Genomic DNA, 15494 nt, shown 5'->3' with positions numbered 1-15494 from the left:
TATAAAGAAAGCAACAGGAATATACACCAAGGAGAAACATGTCAACTGTTTTTTCATGACTGAACAGATATAACAACAGCAAACTTCATTAAAAACTACTGGCCCATTATAAGTGGTTTTCTAGCCCCCTGCTCTTCCCTGTTTTACCAGCTTCAAAGATCTGCCCGTTCAGCTGCTCAGAGCACCACTCCCTGACTTGCATTATTCCCAGCAATCTGAATTAGTTTTAAGAGTTTAAATAGCCTCCAAGCAGATCAGCTGTTGGATCTCAGCCAACGGCAGACTTTGGAAAGAGGATGGTAACAAGCAGCTGGGAGGAGGTTCTTCATTTTCTCATCAACACATACAAATCTGGAAGACAAACTGTCCAATAACCTAAAGCATCACTATAAAAGTCTGACTGTGTCTTCCCTGATGCTCTTACTGATTCTATTTATTAAAAAAGTCAGGCCCTGACATAATACTGGGTTAAAAAAAACAGTGTGCAAGCAGAAAAAGCATGCAGGGAATCAGTATGCCAACTAAATGGCATTAGCAGACATTGTCAACATTACTGGCAGCATCTTTGTACTTTCTGCTACCAAAAATACCAATTTGGAAACATTGCCCCACCAGTAAGTTGATTACCAGAAAGCTTCTGAGAGAATTGATGACCAGTCTTAGATTACAAGTGGGACTCTTCTCACATGGTAACAGTTTAATCTAAACTGCTACAGCCAACCCTTTTATTTCACCAATGCCCCATCTTACCAACCTGAAGCAGGAGATGTTAGCATCCCTGAGGGTAGACCGAAAGGTGAGAAGACTGCCATTTATGCTCCATGTTAAATAACCCATTGTCAGCAGGTTTAAAGCTATTCCAGCCACAGTATTAATATTACTGGAACAAAATATTAAATTAATTAAATATTAAAAGTTATCAGTATTCTAACAGATTAATGCCGGTCTTCACAGTGACCTAACAAGCAGATTAGCCAAAGGCAAAAACGACCCGAGCGAAAAACTCTGCAAGCAACCTTGAAATCCTCCCGTCCATAACGACAAGGACCCCCAGCGGCTCCCTCTTCCCCCGCTGCCTCTACACCCACCCCGAGCCGCCCTGAGCTGCTCACAACCGGGGGATCCAGCGCCCCCCGGGCAGGGAGGCTCTCCACACGCCTGACCAACAGCACTAACCAACCCCGGACTCGGAGGACGGGGCGAGGGGACGTTGCGGAGCGACACAGGTACGAAGGCGCGCCTGCGGCGGTTTGCGCATGCGCAGAAGCTGCCCCCAGCACAGGGGCAGCGGGGTTGGGGCTCTCCCCTCAGCCCGGGGGAAACGGGCGAGCTGCGGCCTCCACCATCCTTCTCCTCACGGCCAAGGCGTGAGCGGTGGCCGAGAGCCAGGCCTTGGGCGCCTCTCAGCTCCGCTGCTGAGCGCCGCATTTCCGCCTCGCTCCCATGCCGCGGGAGGAGCTGCGGGTTACCCTGCGGGGCTACGGCCTGTGACTTTACCTGAGGCTAGAGTCAGCGCACGCGCAGGCGCGCGGCCCGCCGGCTGTTAACGGCCGCGGTGGTGCCCTGTCCCCGCCCCCGCTGCTGTGTGACGGCAGTCCAAAACGTTTATTTCTCTGTTTTCAAGCTCCTGCGTCGAGATGTTTCAGCAAACCTGAGGGTGCCCGGTGTGGGGCCGCGGGCGGTGGCCGCCGGGGGGTGGTGCAGGCAGGGCAGCACGATGCCATAAAATCGGCAAATTAATAAATTCTTAAAAAACACGTGTCAAGGTTTTAAAAGTAGCATTTGTTATTCAGCACTGGGGCTGGACCGGTCGTGTCCTTCCACAGGTCTGCCACCAAACAGGTGGTCATACATGGCTTATATTGACAGAAAAATTACATAATCATTACAATTCTTTACAACCATTAAAATATTCCATGCCTATTCTACCACAAGCTATCTGTTTAAGCAATGCTAAGCAACATTCACAGATTTCTCAGTTACTTCTCACTTACCTGTTTAAAAAAAGAACGTCATAAATCTGTGTCAATTTTAAGAATGGGGTATGATTGCTAAGTACAAAGATTCTATGGTTACAAGGTTGGTTAATCTTTAAAGGTTGCTATCTTAATATCCTCCTAAACTATGAGTTCTACAAACCGTTAAAATACAGTCTAACAATTAGAAATACAGGTATCAGCACACCTTGGCTGGTGCAGGCAGCTGTGTGTGTAGGCGTGTAGATGCAGGTGGTGGGGACGTACCTTTGCCGGACCCAATCCCTTTTGCTTCCTTTATGGTGCAGGTTATCGAGGCCTCACAGTTCATGGAGTTCCCCAGTTTCAAGGAGGCTCAGCGGTCGAAAGTGGCTTGTCTCACAGGACCCCTGGGAGAGCTGTCAGCCTGCAGCTGTGGCACAGGCCCCCATTTCTGGTGCTGGAGCTGAGGCTGCACTGCCAGCTCATGAGCAGGAGTGGGAGAGCAGCTGGTGGGAGGTGAAATGTCAGAAGAGAAGCAGGCAATGTGCTCTGAAGGCTTTTTGGTGGTTAAAACACATCTTTCTATGACTACCGTTGTAGCTGCCCCTGAACAATTCCACTCACCACCGCCTGCCCTCTGATTTTTTCTGTTTATAGTGCTGTTAGTTTAGACTAAACTCCACCATTTTCAATATCTTTCACACCAAACACAGGCACCTTTAAAGGTAAGACTGTATTAGCTGACAGTGCATGCTGTTGAGAGCAGGAAGTCATTGTAGCCACGTATAGGAGACCACACACATTCGGTTACTCCTCCCAGACTCTGGCAAGTATCTTGTGCAACAAGAATTTGTGATCTCTTGCAAGTATTAATTGATTACAGCAAGTTCTTGCTCTACTTGAACTACTTCTTAAACCACTCTTCATTTTGATAAAGTACTTACTCTTAGTTTCTAGACATTTTTTTAAAGTAGGTAGACTCAGAAACACTGGCTATACTGCGAGAAGACAAAGTAAATTGAGGAAATGTGTATGTTGTACAATTAGAATGACAGCTATCCCTTTACTAATGAGAAATGCTCTTGGGGTGACTGGATTATTTTAAAATAACAGCAGTAAACACAGTGCTCTTTTCTAAGACCCTTCTGCCAGGAACAGCTCATATCTCTATGCAACCCACTTCTTACTTCAACAACCACACAAGTGTATCATGCCTGGAGGAAACCTTTGAGCATGTTGGGATTTGCATGTATTTCATGGGAAAAAAAACAGTGGAAAAGGGAGGAGAGTGAATGAGAAGTTCATCTGCCTTCAGGACAAAGTTTCTCATTTTTCTCTTCAAATTATGCAATTTAAGCTCTTCTCTTTTGCACCTTTAAAAATGGCGCTTTGTCACTAATTCCACTGTCTCTTCAGCAAAAATCTGTTTGCGTCAGCACGGACTACACAGGAGAACAATAAAGTAAGTATTCTGTACTTTTTAAGACACACACAGCCCCCAAATTAACCCGCACCTGCCCAAATAACCCCAACCTATGCACCTTTATTTACTTTGAAAATCAGTCCTGAATTCTAGATAAGTAGGGCCCTTGGGCAAAAGTGCCATCTAAACATCAGTCAGGGAAAGGTATTTATTCATGAGAAAGCTCAGACTAGGGTGTTAGCAGAGGCACGGGTGTGGAGAGCTGGGAAGAGGAGCTCACACATGCTGTTGATTTATTTTTTACCTACCAACAACACAGCCAGCGTTACAGATTGAGAGCCATTCTTTTCTATCTCCGTCACCTTGGCACAGAAAGGAAGTGGGGTTAGAGCTTCATCACCTTTTCTTTTAAGGAGCCAATTTGATTTTTTTTTGCTTTGTTTTTTAATTGTAAAACACCCCTCTCTATTCCAGTGTCACATTCTGAATGGCGCTCCTGTGTCGACTGGCACGCAGATATCCCGTACGCAATAGAGCGGGTCTGCTCTGTGTGTGAGAAAGGACCGTCACTCTTGAGAAAACGCTGCCCACAACCCTGCTTTCACTCTGCCCCAAAGTGATGAAACGTGGACCCGCTTCATTCCCTTACCATTTGAGCATCTTATCCTTTGGTTTCTGCATATAACACACAGTGTGTTTTACCTTTGAATTTAATTTATGGTAAACTGAACACACACTAATGCCTCCCTCTATACAAGTAACAGAATATAGGCTCTACTAGAAAAAAGCATCTGAATGCAATAATCACTAATATTTCATTAACAGCACTGCATCCACCACAACTGCTCAGTACAGCAGGCTGCTCATGTGTTCTCCCACAGAGTTTTTAGCTGTGCTTCCATTGTAGTTCCTTCCCTCTCAGCCCTCAGGTCCTTCTTTCCCCACAGTTGTGGATCTGTTTCTTGATGTTTGCTACATCTGAGAGGTGCAAGTCTCAGGGACACATTCGTGTGAGCTTGGTGAAAAGAGCCAGCTATGTCGCGAAGAGATACATAAACGAGCCTGTGGCTTGCAGGAAGGCTGGCAGAACTCTGCCGGTATCTGCTCGTGCTAACAGCGCCCAGCGCGTCAATCCCTACACAAGCTGTTCTGGCAAACAAGCCAGAGCATGTGCTGTCTCCTTCCTTGAGCGAGTATCACAGCAAGAACCTCAGACTCACACCGGTAGGAAAACGGCAGAAATCTATAGAAAAATGGCATCATTGGTTTCTTCTAATTTTAACTCCTCATTCTGCCATTACTACACTTCCTTTCTCATAGCCATTAACATTTTTGCTACATTTGCTGAACATCTTAAAAACTTTTTTAGAATAAAAATCTAGAAGTAAACGGAAAAATAAGGGAAAGCACTCAATTGACAGCAAAAAGACATTAAAACTTAAGCATTTTGCTTTAAATAAATCCCCAAACTCAGTAATCGCTTTTGACATTGGCTGCGCTACAGCCACTGTAACTACTAAGCAGCTTTTCGAAAGTTTTAGCAATTAACTAGGCACTGTAACTGGTTGAAACAACTCATGGAAGAGGCAGAAAGACAAGAACATTATGCTACAAATATTGATGAAATCCTAACTCCAGGGACAAGACTGAAGTTTCCTGGACAAGCCTTACCTTCCCTGCTGCACTCAGAACCTATCCTCTCTGCCCCTCTCAGCTCGGCTGTTGGGAGTTTACGTTTTGCTACAGTGAACGTGGACTTTCTAGAGAAATGATTGAAGGTGTCAGCCATCATTAGCTGTACTGCAGGGGCCGAATCCCAGCCTGAACTGACCGGTGTGCTTTGTTGCTGGCAGCAGTACACATGCAGAACATCACTTCAGCATTCATCAAGGAAAAGAAATTTAGAACAGCTTTCTCAAAGCATTGCAGGGCAAGAAACATGTTTTCCAACCATGTTACACTGTCCAGTAAAGTACCTGTGCTTTTCTACTGTGTTCCAACATTTTTAATCAAGAAAACGGCTTCCTGTCATATACAGTGCAAATATCATGGTAGCATCTCAGTACTGAACAAAATAAAATGAGATGATGACAAACAGGAGGCAAACCCTTTTTTCCTTTCTCCTGTTGCCAACATGACACTTCAGGTTTGCTACAGGGCAAAAGCCCTTATATGAAAACAAATCTCATTAACTAATCTTATGGATGGACGTCACTTGGCTGCACAGTCTGTTTCCAAAACTACTTCAAGCAGAGCTTGGCTGTAAATCGTGGTGTGGATCAGCAGCATCCTCCTCCAGTGTATCTCCTTCTTTTCCCTTTACACCAGATGAGGCCAACACACAACCACCACGAAAAGGCATAACAAAAATACAAAGGGTTAAAGATTTTCCAACAGGTGTGCCTACATCAATAATAAATGTAAGGCCAAAAGTGACATTATTACTTTAAAAAGTACTGAGGAAATCTCATGGATCAAGAATTGACAAAGCAGTAGTAACTAAGCTATTTACCCTATCCATTTTCATGTAGTACCTATAGTATTTATACGATTGTCATTTGGATGTCTGGTATTTTTTCCATCCCTGGTTTTCAAGACAAGAAATTCAGGCATCTTTATGTATGCAGAACACTAACACATCACTCTGGCAAACTGACAGAAAATTCAGTTCTAGAAATAAGTTCAACTGTTACCTAGTTGTTAACTTCAAACAACTTCTGGAACAATAAAGAGGTACAGAAACATAGCTGGTTAGACTGATAGAAGGCTGACTGGTAAGTTTCTGCAAAAACACTCAGTTTTTATACCGACACATCTAAAAAGAATATTTTAATTTTAGAGAGTGTAATAGCACTTGATACAGGTTTTCCTGAGAGAACTCACCACAGACCATAAGCCAAGAAAGATTCAATCTCCCCTGCTTTCTGTTATTACCCAGTAACAAGCTATAGAATAAATATTTTAGAATGCTACCCCATGTAGGATGTACAAAGTTCTGAGATAATGATTAAGCTTACTTTGAAGCAAGTCTATGTGATCTGAAGAAAAAAAAAATATTTGATGCATTCATTAAGGAACAGAAAATAATAACACTGGTAGAGAAAGGGTTCTGTACCTTGATGCTCTTTTACTTCAGAGCCCGTGTGCCATAGACAGCATTCAATTAAATAATAGTCTTAGCAATAAACAATGACAATACATAGAACACTACACAACATCACTCCTTTGGCTCAAAGTAATTCCAGTTCGTTACTGAACAGTTGTTATATGCAAAATCTCTACCACACGGCTGAAAATAATAACCTTCACATCCTACAGCTTAAAAGGCTCGTAACAAATTGGCGAAGGAAATTTAGATTGCACATCCCTTATGTAGTTTTATTTCTTGTGCAGTTTGAAACAGCATCAGTATAACTTTGGTATCCATCTAAAAAAGGCTTAATTGGGAGAGCAGCTGGCAGTCACTATTTGTCCAAGGTAAGCTCTGTCTGAAAAGACATCAATGTCCAATGTCTCCAAACAAAATAATTTGTTTGAAACAAAACCAAACAAAATAATTTGTTTTGAAATGTTTCATGTTGCAGCACACCCAGATACAGTTGTGTTCTCACAGGGATGTTAAGAACAGTAGTAATAACGAAGTCACACTGAGAGATTATGAGATACCATAGCGATGGTTGCAGGGACAGTCAGGATCATTTCTAAAAGGAGTGCTCTAGGCAGGTTTGCTCTTAGAGAACTTCCTATTGCCTGGCCTAGTCAAAGCCCTTCCAGTGGTTACATTTTTCCCTCCTGAAGCAGAATATTATTTAAGCTAATTTTTACAGTAAGAACAATCATCCACTGGGACATGGTAGCACCCCTGTCACTGGAGGTTTTAAAGATGCAATTGTACAGGTTGCTTGATAATTTCATCTAGGCTACCCTTCCAGAAAAGGGCTGGACCAGATGATCTTTCAAGGTCCCTTCCAACCTGGGCTGTTCTGTGATTTGGGGGATACTGAGAGACTGAGATATGTGACCACCAATGTGCAAGCATTTGTTGTGTGATCATTCCTTTTTAAATCAGCTAGAATTACTCATGAACAGAAAACTAAGATGCTAACTTGCCTGGATGGGATTACGTGGGCCAGTTAGTGTGGGAGGGGTGCTCAGCAGCGCCGGAGTACAGAATACCAGAGGATAACATTAGGACAAAGAGGTTTTGTAAAGTCAGAGAGGTCTCTGTAATGGCTGATTACCTCTATGTGCAACTCTTATCAAATAGGCAATTACATGTTACAATGACTCAGGCTGATTCAATGCATTGTGAATGCTACTATCACTAGTATTAATGTAGAGCAGATGTACTCACTCTGCAGCTAAGGCAAAAAACCTCATTCCCCATTTAAAAGCTTAATCACCATTTATGTATGTCTAAACAAAACCCTGACCTTCTAAAAACTCCATATGCAGCACTGTAACCCTCCATGTGCATACATATATATATATATGTATTTTTTTAGATATTAGCCATCTATTATTTATCATAACAACTTAACCTAGGACCTCTGCACTTGCTTTCCTTTGTTTTTTTTTGTTGTTTTTTTTCTCCCCCCTCTGAAGTACCCTGCCAAAATACAACATGCCTTTACCAATTAGGCACCAAATACGGGAAGAAAAAACCAGAAGTTTCAAGTACATAAAAAACTTATTTCATAAGTAAAACCTAGATTTTTCTTGGGCAGTGGGTGTGAAAGGGAAGCATTTGTGGACAGAAAAGCTGAGGAGAAACTTCACTGGCACAAGAGAATGGTGAAATAATCCAGGTGATAGAGGAGCATAAAATTATACTTCTCAGGATATCGGGAGGCTAATAAAATTACAGGATCTCATGGTGTTGTGTGAAAAGGAAGACAAGGAGCTTGGGAATGAAAAACTCTCTTTCCCACAACAGTAAAAGATATTTTCTCTTTCTGATATGCATCCTCATCCCATCAAATACAGGTCCTTCCCATGCAGACATTTTATAGGCTTGTTGACATTTACTGAAAAGTAGTTCTGCTCCTCTGACACATAATATCTGTCACCAGAAACCTCTTTCTCATTCATGTCCTGTTGCAACTAAGGTTTACACAAAGCTAGCACAGTGAGTCTCAGGACACTGCTACAGCACCAAGAAAACCACTGGAGGTTAACTTTAATATTCAGACATTTAAACTTTGGAAGAGTTTGTTGTAGAGATTATAAGGCATCCGTTAGGGGTTATGTAGTCCATGTTAATACAGACTTTCAAAGCTGAAGTCATTCCTATTCATATTTTTGCTAATACATCAAACATTTTCATAAATACGATAGGCACAGACAGGATTTTTACAACCATCAATCTATCTTCACTGTCAGACACAGCAGCTGCTTTATCCTCAGCAAAAACCTTTAGCATGGTTCTGTGGCTCAGTCTGCTGACCCAAAGGACCTTGTTCTTCAGCCATAGCTGGAAGGACAGATTTGCCTTCCAGGATTACATGCAGCAACTTTTTTTGTTCATTCCTTTTTGATATCAGCTGCTTTTTCCTCGGTGGGATAGATACTATGTTTTTGACATGCAAAAGTCCAGAATGCACATCAATGTATGGAGAATGGACTGAAAGTGTAGTATCAGCAATGATGTATTTGACCCAACCCACTATTTATATCCCCAACAGTCACACAAACCTTGCCTATTATACACTAGGGCATACTGCCTCCATGTGGCAGCATATGCTTCAGACATTCTTTTTTCTTATGTTTCACACTGTCTCGTGTGTGGCTATAAATTTTGATATAGTTTTGGAAGAGAACCCATACATTATTTCTGTGAGAAAGGGCAACATGAGGATGTAAAAATTAATGTATCATATTGGTAACCGTGTTTTCCACACAAATATTCACCAGGAACACACAGTAAAGTACAAGGGCTATATATATATGTGTGTGTGTGTATATATATATAAAAAGAATGCTTTCTCAAATATTTATTACACGATGAAAGAAAACTAATTGAAAAAAATTCACATCCTGAACTTGATCAAAGGGGACTGATTGCTCTTCAGATCTATTAGTTAAAAGCAAGACTGAAAGAGCAGTTTTGAAAAATTACATAAAACTGTATCACAAACTTGACTAGAAGACCATAAAAGTTGCTTTATCATTAAACCGGCTTTCTGACTCAAGTAGCACTAACACTGTGTTATGTGTACACAGTTTTTCCCATGACTAAAATGGAAATAATTCATGAAATCAGTATTTCTTCCACACCACACTCATCCCTGCCCCAAACCCCCAACCTCCACCTACTTTACCAATGTTGTTAAATACAAGACCTAAAGAAGATAAAAACCATTATAATTATTGTTTTGCCAGTTTGTGTCTTTACATTTCAGTCTCTACCAGCTGACCACCAGTACATTCCACCTCACTGGGAACAAGGTCTTCATATGTAATTTCCATGGAAAGAAATGACATGGTATGGCTGAAGGGGTTTCGTAAATCACCAGTGCCATCATATTTAGGATTTCCCTGCTTTGGTTATGATGTATTATGATGCTCCTGTCAGTTCTCAATCTTACTGCACAAAATACACAGTGGAAGAGGGTGCTAGATTTATGGCAAGATTTTTTTTTCCTCTTCCTTTTTCTTTCTTTTTTTCTTTTTTTTTTTTTTTTTTTTTTTTTTTTTTTTTTTAAGACAGTGTAAGGTCTAGAGACAGTGAAAGAATCCCAAGGTTAGTGTGTTGCAGGGTGCTATGCCAATTTTAGCTTACATTTAATTGTATAAACATGTTCCTATCTCTGTTTGGTATCCAGCAAACAATGTTATTAGAAATTTTCCAGACATCTCTGTGTTTTTGTCTCTATGTACTGTCCATTTCAAAACTTTTCCAAGTATAAATTAGTAGCTGTACATCTGTTGTTGTTGCTCTGTTTGAACCTGTTGCTGTCCTGACTGCTGTTGCGTTGGCTGTGCCTGGGGCTGCAAGACATCAGTCTGAGGCACTGACCTCCATGTCAGAGGATGCTGTTCCGTTATCTGGTTCCCTAGAGGAGCAATGGAGTTCACCAAGGTGGTCAGGTTTATAAAATGGGCCACAGACTGAGGATTGGCTGCCTCTGGCGGCGGCTGGATGTGAATGTCATTTTGGCGGTTGTGCAGCATGGCTGAACCACTGACGGTGTCAAATGTCACAGTGAGAATTGAGTTGTCCAGCTGTAACTGGCGATCAGGTGCAGTCAGGTGGCCCACGGCCACGGGCTGGAGGTTTGTGAATTGGGTTCCAGCTGGCGTCGTAATGGGGGTAACAGTGATATTTGTCAGCCCGACAGAACTGGAAGGTGCGGTGACATTTGGGTCACCAAGGGTCACCACCACCTGAGGAAAAAGATAAAGGTAACTTCAACCTTATATCTTGCAGCTGACTACCAAATATCAAGCATTAAGAAAGATGAGTCCATCAGCACGCCATTGATGTGTTGCTACTGCAAGCAAGAGAAGTCATACACACAGAGGGAAACATGGAAAGCTTGGAATATAACAACTTCCAAGCATAGAAATAAGAAGGTAATGGGAGGGAGGCATCTGCGGCATTCAAAACAAGCAGCCGAATCAACCTGCACACTTTTAATCGCAGCTTGAGCCAGTCAGTGGTATCTGGCAAACAAGGAGGTGGTAACATCAAAGGAAATTAAAACAAACATGAGGAGCTTACTGGTCCAACTCCTTATATTTTTAAAGTCTCTATTCATCTTTGTTTTGCCACAATTTATCAATTAGCTCTAAATGTTCTGATCACTCTCTTGTGTTTGCTATTAGGAAAAAAGAAGGGTTATCCCTCCAAGCAATGCCTGCTACTCATCACCCTGCTACTGGAGCTCACCTGCTGGATGCTCTGAACAGCTGAATTAGTCTCATCTCCAACATTCCCTGTGAATTCACTTTCCTTCTCTGTGTATTCACTGAAGGCAGGGTCCTCAGGCACTTGAGTTTCCTCCTCCTCACTTAACTTTTGTTTTCGTTTCTGGCCGCGTTTAGGAGTTTTGATATGCTGCTTCCCTTCTGGCAATTCTCCCTGTTCCAAGGCTAATTCCGGCTGGAGCAACACATTTCCAAAGAAAACACTTTGCTTAGTGGAGTTTTAAATAAGAGACTATCACCTGAAGTTGGTTTACTGTCAATTCTCAGGTGAAGAAACAAACTTTAGCAAAAACCTGATTTCAGGAAATGAGACCTCACCCTGTAATTACCTCAGTTTTACCAGCACCCATGTTATACAAGAACACAAATCAACAGCTTGCATCTGCTTATATGCATTAAGCTGATGGTGACTCTCTTAAAAAAGCACATTCCTTGCCCATCAGCCTATGCTCAACTATGGTATGTACCAAAAAAGTGACATCCCCACCTCACCCTCCAGTAGGCCTGGAACCTAGCTGCCACCAGAATTCTGCAATAGCTAATTTACCTGAACAATCCCAATTGAGGAGGCATCAATGGTAGTTGTCTCTGGCAGCTGCTCTAAATCACCAATCCTCACTGAAACAATCTGTGGACAAAGAGGTATCAGCTGGTGAAGTGCAGCAGTGCACACCACCGTCAGACAATACAGTATTGCCCTTACAAATCCTGCCACAAAGTAAAAATGATGTAATCTAACATTTTACACATATCATTTAATACAAGGCTTTTTGGCATATGATCTTTTCCTTTTCACTGGAAACCAGCAAAATTTAAAGAAAACAATAGAAGAAAATGTTTACTTTCATATTCTAGGCAGAACACAACTTACTGGGAAGTGATGAATTCTACAGAAAAGAAATAATGTGTTTGAAAAACAATATTATTATTTTTGGCATTTCTATTTATAAACCTACCAACTGTGTCCTATTCTGTTATTTTCAGCTGAATCTATACATCTCATCAAAGAACAGAGACAAGTTGCCCCCTGGATTGCAGATTTGTAGCTGCATTTCTAATCCAAAAAATCAATCAATAAAGCTTTTTGTTGGCTTCCTTCCCAGTCATCATGATTAAAAAAATGTCCACAGCAAAGCAATACTAATGATAAATTGATAGTGAAAAAAAAAAAGCCTCAAAGGGAATGGAGAAGCCTTCATCAACCTAAACAACAAATGCTGAGGAGAAACACAATAGCTATTCAGAAATTTAGAACAGAGAAAAAGCCCCACTGAGGTCAGACAAAACATCCCTTTAATCCAGATTCTCTGCAGTCAGCATTCATCTTTAATAGTAAGAATAATTTTCTATCATCAGCAGATGCTGCCATCACCTCTCTATTCACCACTTCTTTCAGATCACTTCTGAATACAGAGAAACACAATGGGTAAAAAAGAATCAATTATACTCACTAATGGATAAAAACAGAACATGAAAAAAATATACATTTAGGCCGAGGCAGAAAAAGAAGAGGGATTTAAATAATCAGGACTTCATTTTTAAGGACTGACAATCAGATATGTTTGCCACTGAAACGTAACATAATGAAAGGGCTGATTCAGTTAAGTACATGCTTAACAGACACTACTGAAAACTGGCCCCAAAAGAACAGAAAAAAAGAGGGAGGAAAGAAAAAAAAAGTAATTCCTTTCAAGTCACTGAAAACCATAAACTTCCTTAAAAAAGGAAAAAACAAAAGCAAAACAAAACCTACCACCCAACAATCTACCTGCCAAACTAACTCACCTCTGGGTGTTTACGCCTCATGTGTCGACTCATGGATGCTCTGGTAGAAACCTTTGTCCCACACAGCTGACAGCTCTGGGCTTCCACCTTATCATGAGTGAGCTGGATGTGCTTCTGTAGCATGTAATCCGTGACATACTTCTTATCACAGACCGAGCAAGTCCACTGTTTTCCTACTGGTGGCAGATGGAAGGAAATGCTGTTAGCAACAGCCTCAGCAAATAAGTATTGTGTTGTCAGCATCTCAACAAATTTATGTTGGTAACATGATGTGTGATACTAATTCCAAGACTGGCAAGTCTAAAGCAAGCCTAGGAACAGAATTAAGATACTGTCTTTGGATACTGTTTTTTAGAGGATTTACCTGTATGAATCAGCTTATGAGTTTCCATTGTATTTCTCTCACTAAATGTCTTGCCACAGAGCTCACACATGAAATCTTTGATTCCTGCATGAAAAGCACATTTACTATCAGAGTGAAAACAGCCTAAGTTATCTGCGACAATTCTGAGTCTCATATTAATAAGAAAAAATAATGAAAGATCATAGCCAAACAAGTAGAAGCAACCCAAGTTCACCAGCTACTTTTATCTAAGCCATCCTACTATATCCAGCAGAAAATGAATCCAAGTGAAATTGATGTGGGAGGTAAAAGTCTGTTTCATGAAATAAGAATCTGAAGACTAACTTAAAACAAAACCAACATTCTAGACCTACCCTAGACCAAAACAACCTCTCTTAAAAAAAAAGCAAAACACGAAACCAACTAAACTATATATTTTGGTTGTGTAACAGGTGGCCTTGGCTGACGAGAGGACAAAACCTCCCTTTGCAAAAAGCAGAATATGCGTATTGTTTTAATTAGCATTCTTTGTACTCTCTGACTGTTGCACCTAAGAGTTCTCTGGAAGCCTTTAACTGATTCAGTGCAACTTTTGTACACCTTTAGAGACCTCACCCGTGTGTCTTTTGTAATGCTTCAGCATGTTGACTTTCTGTGCAAATTTTCGGTGACATTCCTTGCATTCATATTCTTTAATCCCTTTGTGAAGTTTCATGTGGTGACGAAGTGCATGTTTTGTCTTCATTCCTGTGAGACAAAAGGTACAGCATGACAATTAGTCCATTGCTCCCACCTTTGGAAGAGAACTCAGGATGCTCATGTTGTCAACCAAGTGCTCTAAGACTGTAATTGCTGCATGTCCACAATTGCATATTTTTAATTGTTTAGGTAGCAGTTATTTTAATTCCAGGCAAAAGCTCTGGAAAACACCTAAATAACCACTGAGGAAGAAGCAAACAGCAGGGACAAGCAAACACAAAACATCCCTATGGATGTCAGAGTTGCTGCCTTCCACTAAAATACCAGTTCAGATTTGTTCAAATTATGACATGAACAATTCAAAAAGTCAAAGCCACATTGACTCAAGGCTCTTTCAGAGAGAAATTATTTCTTAAGCCTGAAAGTAGCCTAAAATGAAAAAATTAACTTGTATTCACTTTTATGCTGCAAATGCATTGGAACTCAGGCAAGCACTACTCAATCTGACAGAAGCAAATTTGATTAAAATCAGTTTTGTCTTACAGGCCATGAAACTAAGTTGTATAAAATTAGGGGCAATTTATTTACTCATAAGGGTCCTGATTAATACTATTTCTGCCTTGCAAAACTGCAGAATCTACAGCACTCCAAGGATCTTCCCAACATTCTAAGAATGGAAGTAGTTTTAATTCAGATATTCACCTGATATTCAGTATCACAATTAACGGAAAACAAGGCATTAGACATACCTTTGCCACATTCTGCACACAAGTATTCTCGGATATTATCATGGACTCGCATATGTTCTTTTAACATGTCTTTTCTAGCAAATGATTTGCCACATTGCTCACAAGCATGACTTTTTACACCTTAAAAATAAATGTAAAAGACAACATGAACAAAAAAAATGTTAATGAAAAATGTGCATCTCCTAAAAACTGACTAAACTGGTGAATCAGAGGGCAACGGTCCACCTGTGTTGTCAACCACATTCTTCATGCATTTTGTAGCCCAAATTAATTTAGAGAGAGAGAAAAGCTGGCTTTTAATGTGAAATCTGAAGAAGAAGATAAAGCCTGAGGTAGGAAAACACTGAATAGCATGAAATAATAATGAGCTGTTAAAAATGATTTTGCAATAGCAGTTTTCAGCCTGTGTAATGGTGAGAAGGCAGCATGGATAAAAACTTGGGGCAGAACAGAATACAGAATTAGGATTTTTAGCAGGTGAATCCTGCATCATATTAACTTGGAATCTGGACTGTGTGCCTAGACCAAGTATTTTCACTAATGCCACTTGCTTTAGAAACTCGGTTTACCCTAGAGGCATAAATATTACATTTATCTTATTGTAACTT

At 40.9% G+C, this 15494-nt stretch overlaps 1 protein-coding gene across 4 annotated transcripts in view; it reads right to left on the bottom strand.

Moving 5' to 3' along the window:
- Positions 1–8542: 8542 nt before the first annotated feature.
- Positions 8543–15494, bottom strand: part of PRDM15 (PR/SET domain 15) — a 38390-nt gene continuing 31438 nt past the window's right edge. For 3 of the 4 annotated variants that reach the window (XM_082053930.1, XM_082053932.1, XM_082053933.1), the window contains 7 exons: positions 14887–15006; positions 14054–14185; positions 13460–13543; positions 13096–13271; positions 11858–11938; positions 11273–11485; positions 8543–10767 (listed from right to left, as the gene is read on the bottom strand). In XM_082053930.1, coding sequence (XP_081910056.1) covers positions 10291–10767; positions 11273–11485; positions 11858–11938; positions 13096–13271; positions 13460–13543; positions 14054–14185; positions 14887–15006 — 1283 coding nt within the window. In that variant the 3' untranslated portion in view covers positions 8543–10290. The remainder of the gene's footprint in view (positions 10768–11272; positions 11486–11857; positions 11939–13095; positions 13272–13459; positions 13544–14053; positions 14186–14886; positions 15007–15494) is intronic. The other variant, XM_082053931.1, reaches the window with a different exon arrangement.

Source organism: Streptopelia decaocto (assembly GCF_964273445.1).
Source record: "Streptopelia decaocto genome assembly, chromosome: 1".
Lineage (NCBI taxonomy): Eukaryota > Metazoa > Chordata > Aves > Columbiformes > Columbidae > Streptopelia > Streptopelia decaocto.
This window is presented reverse-complemented; position numbering and strand designations above follow the sequence as displayed.